Genomic DNA, 19899 nt, shown 5'->3' on the forward strand with positions numbered 1-19899 from the left:
TAGTTTAACATTCCCAAAACTCAACTCTTGATTCCCTACCTCCAAACCTGCTGTTCTTGAGTCTTTAACATCTTAATTGCTCCTGAAAAAACTGTGGCATTTTTCTTAACTCCTTTGTTTCTGCCATGTCGTACATCTAATCTTTCAACAAGTCCTGTGGGACTTTATCTTCAAAATGTATAGATTCAATCAGTTTTGATTACCTCCAATACTACCATTCTTGTCTAAGCCATCATCATTTTGCTCTTGGATTACTAATTTCCAAACAGGCATTCCTACATTTACCATTGTCCTCCAATCTATTTGCATATCATCTAGAGAAACCTTTTAAAAATTCAAGTTAGTTCATGTCACTCCACTGTTAAATATTTTCTAACGTTTCACAACCTTAGCGTAAATGCCAATGTATTTATAATGGTCTAAAAGACTATAAAATGACAGGCCTTGTGATCCTTCTCTGAATCTTCTGCTTCTATTCTCCTTGACCATTCTGCTCCTGCCACACTGGCTTCCTTGTTATTCAGTGGACACACCAAGTACAGCAAACAAGCCCTTGTATCAGAAATGTTGCTTTTGCAGTTATGTCTGCCTGAGATTCTCTTTCCCTTGATATTCTTATGGCTTGTTGTTTTGCCCTCTTCAAATTCCTGCTCAATGTCAGCACTTGACGAGTCCTTTCTTGATCACTCTATGTAAAACAGCAACCCCACTCTCCAGAAATTTTTATCCCTCATCTTCATGTTAAAGTTTTTCCACAGCATTGGACATTATATAATAGACTATGTATTTTATTTATTAAATTTTTGTTTATTGCATTTTACATTCCTGTAGAATATAATCCCCAACAGGGTAGTTTTTAAGGTTGTATTCATAACTGTATCCCCAGCATGTGGAACAATATATAACAAATAGGTGCTCAGTAAATATTTTTTGAATAAATGAGTGAATGAGTATATGAGTGCTCCTGCCTTTTGTGCCATGCAATTCACTAATGACAAAATATCATGAAATTTTATATATTTTTAAGCTTTGGTGAAAGTAGATACTGCCAAAGTCACTGACTTTACTTAGATCTTCACATATCTGCATTTATCACTAGCCATTAATTTCAATGCTGTGGTTACAATATAAAATGTTTTGTGTCTACAATAAAATGGAAAGGCATCTTATTTCCTGCATTGGAAAAATTAATATTGTTAAAATGACCATAGTACCCAAAGTGATCTAAAGATTCAATGCAGTCTTTACCAAAATACCAATGAAATTCTTTATAGAAATAGAAAAAAGCAATCCTAAAATTTGTATGAAACCACAAAAGACCTTGAATAACCAAAGCAATTTTGAATGAAAAGAACAAAGCTGAAAAAAAAAAAAGAACAAAACAAAGCTGGAGGCATTAGATGACCTGACCTCAAAATATACTACAAAGCTATAGTAACCAAAATAATATGGTACAAGCATAAAAACAGATACATAAACCAAGAGAACATAATAGAGAACCAAAAAATAAATCCATATATATACAGACAACTAATTTTCAACAGACGTACCAAGAATATTCATTAAAGAAAGAATAGTGTCTTAAATAAATGGTGCCAGGGCCTGACAGGGTGGCTTATGCCTATAATCCTAGCACTTTGGAAGGCCAAGGCAGGAGGATCACTTGAGGCCAGGAGTTCAAGACCAGCCTGGAAAACAAAGCAAGACCTCCGCTCTACAACAAAAATAATAATAAATAAATAAATCAGGAGCAGTAATAATATAAGTAATATGTAGTATAAATAAGCTGGAACGAACTCAGCTTTCTTCCCAATAACTCATTGCAATCTCCCAGATAACTCAGAATAATCTTTCCACCTCAGTATTCTTAATTTAGTCACATCTGCAGAGTCCTTTTTGCTATGTAATTTAGCATATTCACAATATGAAATAGCTGGGACTATTTCATTGCCTGTGCCTGTTGTTCCAGCTACACAGGAGGCTAAGGCAGGAGGATCACTTGAGACCAAGGTTTCGAGGCTGCAGTGAGCTATGATTGCACCACTGCACTACAGCCTGGGTGACAGAGCTAGACCCTGTCTCTAAAAATTTAAATAAATAAATAAATAGTGCTGGGATAAATGAAACGAAACTCATATCTCGCCATCTACAAAAATCAACTCAAAATGAATTCGAGACTTAAATGCCAGACCCAAAACTACAGAACAGTTATAAGAAGCCATAAGGGAAATGCTTCAGGGCATTGGTCTGGGAAAAGACTTCATAGATAAAACCTCAAAAGCACAGGCAACAAAGCAAAAATAGAAGTATGGGATTATAGCAAACCAAAATTCTTCTGCAAAGTGAAAAAAAACAAACAACAGAATCAAGAGGAAGCCCGCAGAATGGGAGAAAATATTTGCAAACTATTCACCAATAAGAGATCAATATCCAGAATAAATAAGGAACTCAAACAGCTCAATAGCAGAAAACAAATAATCCAATTAAAAAATGGGCAAGGGATTTGGGAAATGACATACAAATGGCCAACACATACATGAAAAAATGTTCAACATCACTAATCATCAGGGAAATCCAAATCAAAATCACAATGAGAAATAATTTCACCCTAAATAGAATGCCTATTATTAAAAACAAAAAAATAGCAAATGCTGGCAAGGATGAAGAGAATGGGAATTTTTATAGGCTTTTGGTAGAAATATAAATTAGATCAGCCATTATGGAAAACAGTTTGGAGGCTCCTCAAAAAAGTACAAATAAAACAACTATATGATGGAGCAATCCCACTACTGGGTATATAGCCTAAGGAAGGGAAATAAGTATGTTGAAGAGATAGCTGAACCTCATGTTTACTGTAGCACTATTCATGACAGCTAAGATATAGAATCAACCTATGTGTCTATCAACAGATGTATAGATAAAGAAAATATGATACATATACAGAATTGAATACTATTCAGCTATAAAAAAGAATGAAATCCTATCATTCCCAGAAACATGGATGAACCTGGAGGACATTATGTTAAGTGAAATAAGCCAGGCACAGAAATAGGCACATATGAGAGCATGTTCTCATTCATATGTGGGAGCTAACAAAGTTGATCTCATAGAAGTAGAGAGTAGAATAGTGGTTTCTAGAAGCTGGTAATGGTGAAGGGGAATCTAACCAGAGGTTGGTTAACAGACAAAATTATAGATAGATAAGAGGAATACATTCTAGCTTCTATAGTACTGTAGGGTGACTATAGGTAACAATAGTTTATTATATATTTTTAAATAGCTAGAATAGAGAGTTTTGAATGTTCTCAACACAAAGAAACCATAAATATTGAGAGTCAAGGGTATGCTAATTACCCTGATTTGATCATTACATGTAGTTTGTGTCAAAATATCACACTGTACCCCATAAATTATGTGTCAACTAAAATGTTAAAGTATTTTGTGTCTAACCTATTTACTGATATATTTCAGAATAACAGCGGTATGAATTTAATTTAGCTTTTAGTAGGTGTATTAGCTTCCTATTGATGCTGCTGTAACATATGCAGAAAACCTAGTGCCTTAAAACAACAAAAAATCACCGTTTTACAGTTCTGGAGATTAGATATCCCAAATCAGTCTAATGAGGCTAAAATTAAGGCATAGACAGGGCTACGTTCCTTCTGTAGGCCCTAGAGGTGAATTTGTTTTCTTGCCTTTTCCACATTTTAGAGGTTACCTGTAGTCCTGGGCTCAAGGCCACATCAATCCGACCTCCCCTCAAACCTTCTCTGGCTTTCATTCCTTCCTCTTTCTTTAGAAGGACCCTTATAATTACATTGAAATATCCCAGATAACTCGGAATAATCCTGCCACCTCAAGATTCTTAATTTAGTCACATCTGCAGAGTCCTTTTGTTATGTAATTTAACATATTCACAAAATCAATGGTTAGGATGTGGACAGTTTTTGAGAAGGTCATTATTCTTCCTGCCACATAGGGTTGAATTTTAAATGGAATGAATTTAAAGTAGGGACAGAAATCTGTGTCAAAACCAGAAATCATTCCCAAGATTATATATAGATCTTAGTACGAGAAAAATGTTACTTTTTTGTTGTCTATAATTCTGTCAGTACTGCTGAAATAATAGATGCTGGAAACTAGTCTGAAAGTTCAGGTTTTTGTTTAACAAATAAAGAAATGCAAAATTTTCTGAACATTTGATTTGGAACATTAGGAAGTCTTTATTAAATATCATAATTAGATTATTTCTACTCTGGGATAAAGGTTCAATGGACTTTTATTTGCTCTAAACCTTGGCTAATCCTGAATATAAACATGATGGTATTTGTTCTTCTCTGTGTCACCACAGACCTGAAAATCTTCTGTAGTGCATTTCATGCTCAGTAAAAATAGGAAACCAAAGATTAGGACTTCAATGAACTGCCTAGGGAGGGTGAAACTTATATGTGAGAACTGCTTACATAAAGTTCTTGAGAAGCCTAGGAGCCCAAATACCTGATTGAGACAATTTCACCTCCTTCCAAGGGTAAGGCTCATCTTCATCTTTACCCATTGAGAAGAGTAGGAAAGCTGTGGCTAGGTACCATGAATGGGATGATTGGGGAAGTGATGAGGCAAGACTGTGGGGAGCTCTCCTTCCAGTTTCTTCTGCCTATTCTTTCTTCTTTCTAAGCTCTTTTCTCATTGGTCAGCTCCAGCCTCTACATTTCTCATTCATTTATTCCATTGGACTGATGTATTAAGTATTCACAAGTGCAAGTTCAGCCGAGGAGGAATTAGCATAATAAGGCATTGACACTGAGGATACATTAATACAATTATACTGTTATTTACTAAAGAACATCTTTAGAAAACAACGTCTAAGATGTATTTCATGTCATAGTAGGGAAAGGAAACTTATCTTGAAGATATGCTAAGGGAGAACAAATCCAAATGGAGTGCTATAATGAAGGGAATGCTGGGGCAGCCATTCAAGCAGTTTTTGTTGTGATTTAGAAGAAAACAACATCATTGAAAGAAAGCAGAACATATGGCATAGGTGGGCATCATCTTCCAATTGTCCCCCTTTATTTAATTCATTGCTCATATTTGACCATGAGACGGGGTGGATGAGATGAAACACAAAAGAATTCTGGGAATGTTAAAAGTCTTAAAGTAAGTTAAGTGAAGCATCTTTGCAAATCTCTACTCTTTCAAACAACTTACAAAGACATCGACCTTTATTATGTTTATACATGAATGTGATCTCAACAGTGATCCCCCCAAGGCATTGATTTTATGAGAGTACAAGGGAGAAAATTGAAAATCTTTCTTTGCAATAATATGTGTCTTCAACCAATCACAGATTTATGTGACTTTTGCCATGATTGTATATGCTTGGAATATAATTTAGTATAGTCAAATTTGATTAGCATAAAGCCATAAATGGCAGCAAATTTTAATGTAGTGACATGACTAAAATTATAAAATCTGTAGGCAGTCTTTTAAAAAAATTAATATATATATTTTTCAGCTTTTCTTTTAAGTTCTGGGGTACATGTGCAGGATGTGCAGGTTTCTTACATAGGTAAACATGTGCCATGGTGGTTTGCTGCACAGATCAACCCATCACCTAGGTATTAAGCCCAGCATCCATTAGCTATTCTTCCTGATGCTCTCCCTTCCTCCACCCCCATGACAGGCCCCAATGCGTGTTGTTCCCCACCTCCCCCCATGTGTCCATGTGTTCTCATTGTACAGCTCCCACTTATAAGTGAGAATATGTGGTATGTGGTTTTCTGTTCCTGTGTAAGTTTGCTGAGGATAACAGCTTGCAGCTCAGTCCAAGTCCTTGCAAAGGACATGATCTTGTTCCTTTTTATGGCTGCATAATATTACATGGTGTATATGTACCATACCACATTTTCTTTATCCAGTCTATCACTGATGAACATTTGGGTTGATTCCATGTCTTTGCTATTGTGAATAGTGCTACAATGAACGTAAATGTGCATATACCTTTAAAATAGAATGGTTTATATTATCTTGGGTATATATCCAGTAATGGGATTGCTGAATCAAATGATATTTCTGGTTCTAGACTTTTTAGGAATCACCACATTGACTTCCACAATGTTTGAATAAATTTACACTCCCACCAACAGTGTAAAAGCATTCCTTTTTCTGTGCAACCTTCCCAGCATCTGTTTTTTCTTGACTTTTTAATAATCGCCATTGTGACTGGCATGAGGTGGTATCTCACTGTGGTTTTGCTTTGCATTTCTCTAATGATTGGTGATGTTGAGCCTTTTTGCCTATGTTTGTTGGCCGAAAGAATATCTTCTTTTGAAAAGTGTCTGTTCATGTTCTTTGCCCAATTCATAATAAGGTTGTTTGTTTTTGTCTTGCATATTTGCCTAAGTTCCTTGTAGACTTTGGATATTAGACCTTTATCAGATAGATAGACTGCGAAAATGTTCTCCCATTCTGTAGGTTGTTTGTTCACTCTGATGATTTTTTTTTTTTTTTTTTTGCTGTGCAGAAGCTCTTTAGTTTAATTAGATCCCATTTGTCAATTTTTGCTTTTTTTGCAATTGCTTTTGGCATTTTCTTCATGAAATCTTTGCCTGTGCTTATGTCCTGAATTAGGTATTGTCTAGATTTTCTTCTAGTGTTTTTATAGTTTTGGCTTTTACATTTAAGTCTTTAATCCTTCTTGCAGTAATTTTTGTATTAGGTGTAAAGAAGAGGGGTCTAGTTTCAATTTTCTGCATGTGGCTAGCCAGTTCTCCAAGAATCATTTATTAAATAGGGAATTCTTTCTCCATTGCTTGCTTTTGTCAGGTTTGTCAAAGATCAGATGGTTGTACATGTACAGTCTTATTTCTGGGTTCTCTGTTCTGTTCCATTGGTTTATGTGTCTGTTCACTATGTGAAGTAAACAGTTTAAGAAATAGTAATTTAAAAATTTCTATAAATTTTGTTTATTTCTCCAGTCACTGCATCCCAGGCAGTGCTTTAATATAATCATAATGCATATTCTGCAGGTTATTACTTCAAAACAATTTCAACATTCTTATCTTTCTCATCAGTCTCAGTTTTCCTCCTAAGCAGGTATATAATGAAAAGGTGTTTCGTTTCTTTTTTAAAAAAAGTTTCCATGAGTCTACTAAATAAATAACAAATATTTTTTCAGTACATTTGATGGGAAATAATATAGAATAACCATGAATTACTGATTAATGAAATTTTTGCTCTCTCCGAAATATAGATCATTCACCTTTTCATTTCCCCCCATTTTACCTAGTCTCTAGAGATTGCTCATTGTAAAATCTGACATGAAATAAACTGAAGAGCTTTTAACTCAGTTTTTCAAGCTTAGAGAATCTAGTTTAAAGAGGGCCTGATCATTGTTGCTATTTCACTGATGATTTTGTTATTTTTGATTATTATGTAATAATAAGCAAATCCTTCCCAAGGCCCTGATACAAAAATAACCAGTGTTAATTTTCTATATTTGTGTAAGTTAATTCTAATTTTAAAATTCCATTTTCATACTTGCTTGTTATTCTTTTTGTTTTGGTCAAGATACATTTGCTCTAATTAAGCTAACATGGATTCTATGTCATTGTTGTTGATATTGGAAATATTGTCACTTTCCCTAACTATGCTTCTAAATTCAATAGATAATTGTTCAAGGTTGAAGTGCAGTTACATGTCATATCATCTTTTTAACATACCTTTTTTCCAGTCATATTTCAGATAACTGACTTATTTCTTTTCCTAATTATATTTGATTTATTTTCTGCCTTATTTGAATTTATTCTCTGTCCTTTTGATCTTCATTGAAATTCCTAGATAATCAAAGTATATTGTAGCTCAATTTAGATCAAAATATTTTCTTGGCTTATCACTTGAGATTCCTAGAAGAACCATTTAGGAAATTAAAAATATCATTGTTATATAAGGGGTTTTAATATAATCATAATGCATATTCTGCAGGTTCTTACAAAAAGAAATTAAATTTACCAATGGCTTAGTCTAGCATACTTTTAAATTACAGAATACATCTTAACTCCATTCATTACTGGGTTATTGACATCAACCTAGGAATTGCCATTATTTATGTTTGGCAGGCAATACTAATGAATGTTTTAAAAATAATGAATTAGTGAAGTTCTTTTTGCATTGAAAACTGAAAAGTTATTTTAATTAAGAGCTTAGTGTATTTCCATAGAATACTTTTAATTATTTACTCTTGAGTTTACAACTTACAAAGCCAAGTTCTCATGATAACATTTAGTGCCTCTATTTGGCCATGTTTATGTTGCTAAATAATTAAGTACAAATAGCATATTTGAAGAACTCAGAAGATATTCAGGACAGCAACCTCCCAGATCAGTTTTCTCATTGACAAGAAATCTAGTGAGATTTTGTTACTCCCTAGAATCTTGATTGAAGTGAATACATAAATTTTCTGAAATGTTAACGTTTCCTCATCAAATACTCAAGGTTAGGAAGAAGTACCGTTTTATGCCTTATGATATGGATCTTGATGTAAGTCATAATTTTTTTAGTGAAGTAGAACCATTCCCTCTCCTTGCCCCACACTTGAGCTTAATGTTCTAATATTAGCAAACAAAAAGGTCTATAATTCTTTAGTTTGTGAATTATAATGACTTTTTTTTAAAGAAAGTTAACTCATCATTTTAGTAGGCACTAACTCTCTGGCAAATCTTTTTGCACATCACTGGAAAGGATAAAAGACAAAACTATAAGTTCATGATTCCATTCTGTTTTCAAACAATTAGTGCCATCATTCAGGTATCAGAATGGTGGCAAGCTAGAGTAGACCCGGGTTATACAATTTTTTTTTTTTTTTTTTTTTTTTTTTTTTTGTGACAGAGTCTCTCTATGTCGCCCACACTGGAGTTCAGTGGCGTCGTTTTGGCTTACTGCAACATCTGCCTCCCAGCTTCTAACCATTCTCCTTCCTCAGCCTCCTGAGTAGCTGGGATTACAGGCACGCGCCAGTACATCCAGCTTATTTTTGTAATTTTAGTAGAGACAGGGTTTCACCGTGTTGGCCAGGCTGTTCTCAAACCCCTGACCTTAAGTGATCCTCCTGCCTCGGCCTCCCAAAGTGCTAGGATTACAGGCATGAGCCACTGTGCCCAGCCCCTGAGTTATACAATTATAATTCATTTATAGTTACGGGCAGACTTGTTTACTATTGAGGAATTATCAATACAGCTTTCTGTATGTAATTGAAGGGAATATTTTTTTTAATTTGACATAGTCATTAGAAAGACTTCCTGCAAGCAAAATTACATATTGAAGGTAGTGATGAAGACATTATTTTATGTGTTTGTTTTCTAGCTAATCTGAAAGATTAATTCATTTTTACCATAGGGTGGGGGGTGGTAGTGGTGAATAATCTTAGTATTATTGATACACATCAGATTATTTTCATCATGGCATCCACTTTACATACAGTAAAGTATGTATAACTTTTTTTTTTTTGGTGGAGACAAGAATAATGCCAATAATCTAAATTATCTTTACTATATCTTGCCTTGCTTTTTAGGGGCTAACTTTGTAGTTTAACTTTACCTATAGTAAATTTATCTCCATTAATAATAAGAACATTATAATTTTTGACTAATTACAACAAAATTTTGTATTTTGGGCATAAATTTAGACAAATTATTCCTGTATATTTCTTTCCAATTTCAAAATAATACTTTTATATTTTAAATTATGCATTGCTATAACATAAAATACTGTATATTTCCCCATTAAAGAGATTTATGCATGAAACGTTTCCAAGTGAAAGATACACTTTTAAGTGTATGATAAACCTATGAATTATTTCTACTCTCACACCTCTTAGAAAAATTTTGAAATAAATGTTTATATAAAAATCACTGTACAGTAAGCTGTTGAATAATCAGTTAATTTCACCCTTTGGAGCTTTTCAAATACTTACTGGGAAAAACTATTTTGATGGAATGGTTTTCCCCCTCCCTTAATCCTGCTCTGACAATTTATAAAATATTGGAAAATGTATAACTGCCATAGCTGAAGCATACATTTAGAAAAGATTTTAATGCATTCATAGCCACCTTTAAAAAATGGAACAATCCCTCCCGGCACGGTCGCCATTGGAGAGTAGCAGCCATGGCTCTTCGGTATCCTATGGCCGTGGGCCTCAACAAGGGCCACAAGGTAACCAAGAACGTGAGCAAGCCCAGGCACAGCCACCGCGGGCGTCTGACCAAACACACCAAGTTCGTACGGGACATGATCCGGGAGGTGTGTGGCTTTGCCTCGTACGAGCGGCGCGCCATGGAGTTGCTGAAGGTCTCCAAGGACAAACGGGCCCTCAAGTTCGTCAAGAAAAGGGTGGGGACACACATCCGGGCCAAGAGGAAGCGGGAGGAGCTGAGCAATGTCCTGGCCGCCGTGAGGAGAGCTGCTGCCAAGAAAGACTGAGCCCCCTCCCCTGCTGTCTCCCTGAAATAAAAAACAGCTGCACACACACACAAAAAAATATGGAACAATATTCAATAGACAAGTCCCAACTTACATAGTATATTTTTAGGAACTTATGGGAACAGCAGTTACAGTAATTACTTTGAAAATAAGGACTAAATGAAACTTATAGTATTGTGTTTTGTCTTTATTTGGGTTTAGTTCTTAAATAATTGAGGCTTATTAAAGTATCTGTGTCTACACTGAAGATCAATCTTGAGCCATCCTCAGAGGTAAAAATAAGAAATAATCCAATGAATAAGCAAACATAACATTATTTTAGGGATTTAAACATAATTTACTGATATTTTCTGATAAGATTTGAAATTTAAAATATGAAAGTTCAAATTATCTAATGTTAAATAAGCTAATGGATTGAACTTGTCTATTCATAATTCACACATAACTCTTCCACTGAATATTTGAAGCCCATAAATTCAATACAGCTTCATTTTTATGGTCCCTATCTTAATTAGCTTTTAGCAGGGATATTGAAATATGAAATATACACAGAATTATAGTTCTGTGCCTTTTTTGTTCTTTCACATGATAATAGGAGTATGTATTTTTAAAGTTTAGTAAACTTAAATTATAAAAAGTGGGAAAATGTCTTCTTGAAATAAAACTGATAAGCTGGGACTACATATATATCATCTGAGAAATACATATTATATTTCCAGCAATATCTGGGACAGCTAGACTCTCTCCCAGGTGCCCTAGGGCAGGCCATCTCATAGAGATCTACAGTCAGTGGGTCTTGCTATCTAGATCCGGAGGCTTGTCAAGATCAGAGTTCTGTACAGAAACATGAAGAGACTTTGCACTGTGAATATTTCAACATGTCCAGATAATCTGTGTGAAAAGCATTGTTCTTCTGTGCTTCTATGGATGACCTCTTTGCACAGAATGATCGCTTTATCCTTTTTTCACATCATTTGCTGGGGGGAGGAAATCCTACTGTGCTACATCATAATAACATGTAATCTTCTTGTTCAGTTTAGCTGAGATTTAAGGAGACTCTGTTCATGGAAGCTGTTCTTTAAAGCCTGATGTATAATTTTGCAAAATCACCCTAGCAGAAGAGCAAGAGGCTTTATAAGAGCGATACAACCATTAAAACTCTTAAATGAAGATTAGTTTCAAGTTTTACAATCCGGTACCAAACCATCTGGTAAATCTCATGTCGGGTTTTGTTAAAGCTCTGAGCTTTCTAAGTGTTAATTCATCCCCCTTCTATAACATTCCCCCTTCTCTAAACACACATAGGCACACACACTTGACTTGATGATTAAGATAAAGGATCTAATTAAATGCTCCAAGCTTGTTGATTTTTCCACCTGGTGATTTGTTACTCTTGACGACAATTTCAAGATAGCTGTTTGCTTTTGGCAGAACCCTTGGAATCCTTATGGATACATGAATATATTTCTCCCAAATTATTCATCTCATTTTTTCCACGTTTCTCTTGGGTCTAACTACATCCAGAAGGAGGATCTTCATTTCCTTGTGCTGACAAACCACTTCAGAAGGATTCAGACTAGTCTGGAAAATATTGGACAAGCCTATGAAATAACCCAACACTATTTTACTCATGATCTCATTACTGTGGATTTTATCCTAGAAAAAAATGTAGCCTTAAAATAAATTTTAGTTTATATTTACCTGGTGTTAAGTCATTTCTAAATGTTCCATCCATAGCTATCAGATTGTGCTTTGCAATTAGAAATCCATGTCTCTTGACACCTATTTTCATACGAAACTCAACACAAAACAAAAAAACACACAAAGAATAAAGGAGAATTTATCATAGGATGTAAGGTGTTCCAGATTCACAATGTCTTATCCGTGCCATAATGTTGATTAACATAGGTTTACATGTCCCTTTAATTCTGATAAATGTGTGCCAATTTCCCCATGGAGAGGAAACTTTATTAAATTATATATTTTCTAGTCTCGCCTCATCTGTAAAAAGTACAGTAAAAAAAAGCACAGTGAGTTTATATGGGAACACTTTATTCTGTGTAACTTATAAGAAAGCTTAGAGTTGTCATGTTTCCTCAAGCATGTAATATATAGAGTCCTAGGAAGGAGAATATCTCAATACTTGAAAATTTCAGCTAAACATCATACTCCAAGTTTAAACCTATTTAATCCAACCCTTCTCCTTGTCTCCACCTTAAAAAATTTCATTGATTTTTAGGCATATTTAGAGGAATTTTATAACATTTAGCCAATTTATTTTGTCCTTTCAATTGCCAATTTGACTTAAAATCTGTGTTTATCCTTACTATAAGTGTTAATAAGTATGATTCATACCAGTTCTCAAAATTTAAGTTTTTGAGAACTATCCAGTTTTAAAAAAACCAACTTTTGAATTTGGAGTTTCAACTAAATTCACACAAAAACTTTTATTTGCCTAAAAAGAATTTATCTTTCATCAAAAGAGGCTTTTTCCAACTAGAAATATGTAACCATTAGAATAAGTAAAGAATAATTAATGTCTGCCTTACCTGTTCCCAGCACCATCACTCATCACATTATTGTAGCAGTGGTAAATTTTCATTTTTCAGATATACAAAAAAAGAACACCTTGAAGTAACTGGAATTTCTAGTTTCCAAAAAATTTACGTCCTTCATACTGCCTTACTGATGAGAATTTAGGGTCATTTGTGAATGAAAATAGAAGGTTGTGAGGCCAGCACTCTCCATCACTGGCAGGGCTGCTCAGGGCCTTTCTCTTATGTTAAAGTGATAGCTTAACTTAGGAAGCAGATAAAGGGAGAGAGAGGTGGAGAGAGAATGAGAGAGAGAGAGAAAGAATGAATCACATGGTGAATGGCTTCTGCTTCATGTTGTTAGAGAAGATAAAGCCATAATAGTGCAAGCCCAGAGGACAATTATAAAATGCCAAGCACTTTATTACAGCTCAGTGTCATTCGAGGATGTTATGAGGCTCATGTTATTATCCTCATTTCACAGATGATGAAGCTGAAAGTCATATTAAGTAACTTGAAAAAGTTAATAAAACTAATAGACTGTAGCCCAGATGTAGATTCCAAAGGCTCTATCCTTTCCACTGTTGCACCATACTCTTGAGTTGATTTTAGTCTCTTTTAAATATCTATGTTTTCTTCCTTAAATATTGCCTGTAGAATACATCTTAACACCTCTAACAAATATAAGACGGAAAGGCACATCAGGAGAAAAGAAACATTAAAGAGAATGGTACTTAACTGAGAGTTTCTACTACTCAGGAAACCTCTGGAGTATATTCACCACAGTTAGAAAATGTGTCCTGTAACATTATGAAAATTAAAAGTTGTTATTGTGTCAGTGCTTTTAATGAAAATCATTCTTCCCTATATGTCCTGAGAAAAATAAGCATCAAGTTACACTTTATATTTGTAAACTTTGCCATAGTTTTGATGAATGTTATTTCCACAGTAAGGATCGTAATTTCTTATAAGGAAATAAGAATGAAGAAAAGTTTTTATAAATGTAATCACTAAAAGCATCACCCACATACACACATGTCTTTAGGCACGTATCATCATGCTAGATGTTACATAAGACTCTCCAAAAAATATATCATATGCATGTTTGAGAAGACCCTTTTTGGCCTGTCAGCATGTCAACTATATGGCAATAAGATAACAATAATGTTTCAGTTATACCCACTTGTAGTCTTTGGTAGCTAAAATAAAGTGACGACTCTGACAATTTGTAATGTCACATATTTTTAAATCCTGAAATTTCTGTGGTGGGTTTGATTACCCAGAAAATGATAGCATACTTACATTTCTAGTAGAAGAGCTACTGCATTTGAGAAAGAAATGTAATTGCTGAATGCACCCATGCTTCTCTGGATTCTTTTTTTTGCTAGATTTTGAAACAATAATGGTGAGACTGTATTCAGAAATAGCATGACCTTATTGTAAGAATGATTTTCTTACCATTAGGTTTGAGTTGCAGTAAAATTTCTAATTGCAAGAAGAAAGGATGCATTCCACATTTCTCCTGAAAACAATCACAAAACCAAGGGCCAGGTGAGATGGCTCACGCCTGTAATCTCGGCACTTTCAGAGGCCATGGCAAATACAGATCACTTGAGCTCAGGAGTTTGAGATCAGCCTGGGCAACATGATGAAACACTGTCTCTACAGAAAATTACAAAAATTAGCCAGGCATGGTGGCATGTGCCTGTAGTCACAGCTACTCAGGAGGCTGAGGTGGGAAAATCGCTTGCTCTTGGGAGGTTGAGGCTGCAGTGAGACAAGATTGTGTCACTGCATTCCAGCCTGGGTGACAGAGTGAGACCTTGTCTCAAAAAAAAAAATAAATTACAAAACCAGTCGAAGTTTACCTCTCCTAGTAGCTTTCTAATTAGTCAAGTTAAGGAATGCAGTTTATGTATGAAGTTAGTAAAGCTCAGATACTGTGTGACACTCAGGAAAACATTTGAGAACAGCAAGAAGAACCGGCCAGATTTAGAAAGTTCAATCAAATTACTTTACTTAATAAGCCTATTTTTGCAAAACAGATATATTTTGGCAAGTGAATATAATTCTTTTAGGTTATGTGCTTCTTACTAATTTCATAAAAGACTGAGTCCTTAGGAAGCTGAAAATACATTTTTCATTTATTACAAAAACTCTATTATTGTGTATATTTTGAGAAATAATTCTAACTTTTGTGAATTGGAATTTTCCTTAAAATTTTCTTTTTGACAAAATTAGAATTAATAGAATTTTGAGCATTTACTCTTCTTGATTAAGCATGCTTCTTACGATCCAGCCCCTTCCTGCCTCCATAAATAAAATAATTCAAGCAAATTACAGATAATTTTTAATCTATGCAGTTTCTAGATTCTAAAAGGTGAGAAGTAATATAAACCTCCCCCTTTTCTCTCGCATATGTCTATTTCTTTATACAGCATTATTAGTGAAACAAAATATTTGTGCTTGAAGGTATTAATGCAATTTTAAACAAAGTCAACTTCCCTTCCAATGTCTAGACCATTAACAAGTAATCTCTAACTCAGGAATAATAATAAGATCCAGTATCTATCCTTCCTTCTCTTAGAAGTATTATTTTTTATTATTAGCAATAATGCCAGTGACACTTCTCAAGACTCTGTAAGATCATTGCGAAAACAGACTTCTCACTTTTTGGCACTGAGCAGCATCTTAACATGAACTGGATTAAAATGTGACTTAAATCTACAAAGACTGATTCTTATAAAGCATTTTACTCTTTTCTTGAAAGTCTGACATCTAATTCCATAAAAGGAAAGATCGTTTGGTTCAGTATGTGGTACATATAAGGAAAGAGAAATGCAGATTTGCATTTTATTTCTCAGGTGTCACTGATGAACCATATTTCATTTTCTTAAAACAGTCAGGCATAAATGTAGTTAAGCACTAAGTTTTCCTGCAATTGCCATTTCTCTCACTTGCATTACAGTTAATTCTCAGCAGTTCTGTATATTGGGGCTAGTCTATTAGATGATTTCCTGGTTTTTATTCTTATAATTATGGGATTTTGGAGTGAGAGAGAAGAGTGATAGAATATTGGCAGGGGTGGGGGTATTATTTTCAGTTCTAATTTTTGTACAAAACAAAACAAAATAATTTTTTCTAATGTTTGAATACTGAAGCATGTTATACAGTAGACATGTTTAGTTGCCAAATTTAAATGTGCAAGATACATCCACATAGACTTACGGTTTTAACCATGTAAAATAGCATGCCTATTTAATTAAATGGACATGTGAATACAGCATTATGTATTTGACAGAAGGCAGCCAAGTAGACATTGAACTGCTCTTAGTTGACAGAGAATGTTTAAATTAGTTGCTTAAAATGTGCATGTGAAATACAACCCAAATAAACTTAGTTTTCAAAAAAGTTAAATGTACCTTTTAGCCATTTCTATGTCTTATTTTATGAAATGTCTGTTCCTATCTTTTGCTCATTTTTAAATCAAATTTTTTTCTATTGAGTTGTTTGAGTTTCTTATATATTCTGGTTATTAATCCCCAAAGTAGTCAGCATTACTAATTTTCAGGGAAATTCAAATAAAAACCACAATGAAATAGCACCTCAGCCGGGCGCGGTGGCTCACACCTGTAATCCCAGCACTTTGAGGGGCCGAGGCAGGTGGATCATGAGGTAAAGAGATCAAGACCATCCTGGTCAACATGGTGAAACCATGTCTGTACTAATAATACCAAAATTAGCTGGCTTGTGGCATGCACCTGTAGTCCCAGCTACTCTGGAGGCTGAGACAGGAGAATTGCTTGAACCCGGAAAGCAAAGGTTTCAGTGAGCCAAGATCACACCACTACACTAAAAAAAAAAAAAAAAAAAAAAAAAAAAATAAACCGGGCAGGTGGGGGGGCACCTATAGTCCAAGCTACTCGGAGGCTGAGGCAGGAGAATTGCTTGAACCTGGGAGGCAGAGGTTGCAGTGAGCCAAGATCATGCCCCTGCACTTCAGCCTGGCAACAGAGCAAGACTCCATCTCCAAAGAAAAAAAAAAAGAAACGGCATCTCATTCCAGTTAAAAGAGCTGCTACAAAAAGACAAAAAATAACAGATAATGGAGAGGATGTAGACAAAGGGGATTGATAGCACATTGTTGGTGAGAATGTAAGTGAGTACATCCACTATGGAAAACAGTAAGAAGGTTCCTGAAAATAGATCTATCATATGATCCATATGATGGTTATATATACAAAAAAAAAATCGATATCAAAGAGATACCTGCACTTCTATGTTTATTGCAGCACTCATCACAATAGCCCAAATATAGGATAATTCTTCAATCACTTCAAACTTAGTATTGCTTCCTTACATAAGTAGCAACTGAACATCCATGGTAACATCTGTTAATTCATGAAAAGACGAGGATCATTTGCATTGAGGATGTATGTCCTCAATGCACTGGGCACTTATCACATCTATTAAATCCCTTGGCATTTATCACATCTATTAAATATGGCAAATAGCAAATTTGTGTTGTGGTGGCACACACAAGATTGATTTTAATTTGAGACAAGTGCACATTCACAAATATAGCCTTGAAGCCATTAGGTTTTAAAAGCATTGGAAAGAAATTTTTTCCAGCTTAAATGTCAGCCATTTAAATATTTTATTTTTTTATCTTTATTTTATTTTATTGAGACAAGGTCTTGCTCTGTTACCCAGGTTAGAGTGCAGTGGCACAATCATAGCTCAGTGCAGACTCCAAAATGCAGGGCTCAAGTCATCTTTCCACCTTGGCCTCCCAAAGCACTGGGGCTACAGGTATCATTTAAATTGTTCTCTGCAATTTCATTCATATGTTTAAAGGAATTTCCTTTCTTTTTTTTCTCTCTCTTTTTTAACTCTAGTACCTAGAGCTATGTGTGGCATATTGTTAACCCTCAATAACTGTTTGTTACATAAATAAACTATGATGTCTAAAAAGAAATAATTTACCTAGGCACTATTTTAGCTACTCGTAGGCAATGTTTACGTGAAATGTACTGTGTATTTTACTTTTAACAAACAGCTTAAAATACTTCTATTTTATTCCCTTCTAAAGCCAGTGAAGGACATCGTGATATCTTGCACCCCCATGAAAGAGTCTACAACTGTGGAGATCTGGACTCATCCCCAACTACAGGTATGAAAAAAGCACTTATGATTTTTCCTCCCTCTTCCTTTTAAATGATGTTTATAAATGTATAAGGAATACTCTTAAGCGGCGTATACAATATGTATTCCCTGACATTTCTTCAGGTGATTTTGTGCTGGACTCAAAATTTACAGTTGAAAATATGACAGTATATATCTATCTTTGTAGTGTGATTTGATAATAATAGCGAAAGTAACTTGTTGGATCACGTAAAAGTGTTCCTCTAAAAGCATCTTCTAAATGTTTGTTCTGCTGATGTTTAAGTGTAGTTGTGTAATCATGGATTGAAAAAAATTAAAATTGCTGTTTTATACTATGACTTAAATTTTAGTTTTAGCACAATATAGCATAATTTGCTTTTATGTTATTTAGGCAAACTTCAGTAAAACTTCACTGAAACAAATTTGTTTTGGGGATAATGTTAGCAGAAGTAAATATATGATAGGTCTGCAGCAAACTCTTCCCTTGGAAGGAAGAATTTAACTGAGGAACATAAGGTTGAGTGAGAGACCAATGCAAGTTTTAGAGTAGGAGTAATAGTTCATTAAAAAGTTTCAGAGAAAGAATGAAAGGAAGCATAGTGCACTTGGTAGAGGGCCAAGTGGGCAATCTGAGAAACCAAGTGCCCTGTTTGACCCTTAACTTGGGGTTTTTATACATTGGCATGGTTCCAAGGTTTGTGTGTCATCTCCTTTGATTTTTCGTTGGGTGTTGGGCTATCCACATGCACAGCGGCCTTCCAGCACTTGGGAGGGGCCGCATATGCCGTGTGTTTACTGAAGTTGTGCACATGCTCATTTGAGGCATTTTTTCCTTACCAGTTGAGTGTTCCTAGAGGAAGGTGATATATCAATTAAACTCTACCATTTTGCCTCTTAGTGTACATGCTTGATCCCTCTCACCCAACTCCCGAGTTCTTGTTGGGAAGCTGCTGATCACTAGCTTCAGTTGTTTTCTATCTTTTGTTTTCTATCTTTCCTTGCCTCTGCTGCAACCAATTATTATTTTAGGGAGACAGTTTAATGACAGCCTGGCCATCACCTGATGGTCACCTGACATTCCTGGGGTGGGGGAGTCTTCTGCCCTGCTCATGTCTGTATAGCTACGCACTCTAACAAAACCAGTCTGAATTTGTTTTTAAAATCAAGTCATAAGGTATATTTGTAAAGCAACCACTTTTAGTTCTTTTGATCAGGACAGCTCAAAATGTGACCAAAAATTAAATTCAAGTTTCTGTTCCTAGTATAGGTTTTAAGGGGATTTAAAAAAAATAAGGTTAGAAGGCCAATGTCCAGATATTTTATATGTTATTTGGTATTCTATGGCTGGTTATTATACTGTTGTTAATAAGGTCCTAATTCTTACTCCTTGGGTATCAAATTAATATCCATTAATTGCCTTCTACCTAGTTATTTTCAAATGTCTTTTAGTATAGGATAAATAAATTCAGACAATGTAAATATATAAATATGTATCTAGACTATTTGATAAATAACCCAAATGGAATAGAAGGTGGATCATGTTAGTTTATTATTTATTAATTCATTAGTGCATCTGAAATTCATGGAAGCCATGTGTTCTGCAATAATAACATCCTACAATATTTCACAGAGTTAATTTATGCTCTTTGCAAAGAGTTTCAGAATTAATTTATGCACTGTGAGAAGACATGATTAATATTATAAAGGTAAATCCCAACCCAGG

The 19899-nt window shown here is 34.7% G+C and overlaps 1 protein-coding gene and 1 pseudogene across 2 annotated transcripts in view; both read left to right on the plus strand.

Annotated features, from left to right (window-relative positions):
* Positions 1 to 19899, plus strand: part of PCDH11X (protocadherin 11 X-linked) — an 807063-nt gene that overhangs the window by 378871 nt on the left and 408293 nt on the right. The window contains exon 4 of the mRNA XM_032258722.1: positions 18103 to 18183. Within this exon, the coding sequence (XP_032114613.1) occupies positions 18103 to 18183 (81 nt within the window). The remainder of the gene's footprint in view (positions 1 to 18102; positions 18184 to 19899) is intronic.
* On the plus strand, positions 10114 to 10519 carry LOC116536866 (annotated as a pseudogene). Its single transcript, XR_004262836.1, has one exon. The product of XR_004262836.1 is annotated as a 60S ribosomal protein L36 pseudogene (transcript).

Source organism: Sapajus apella, unplaced genomic scaffold, assembly GCF_009761245.1.
Source record: "Sapajus apella isolate SASKATOON/1434 unplaced genomic scaffold, GSC_monkey_1.0 scaffold104, whole genome shotgun sequence".
NCBI classification, from domain to species: domain Eukaryota; kingdom Metazoa; phylum Chordata; class Mammalia; order Primates; family Cebidae; genus Sapajus; species Sapajus apella.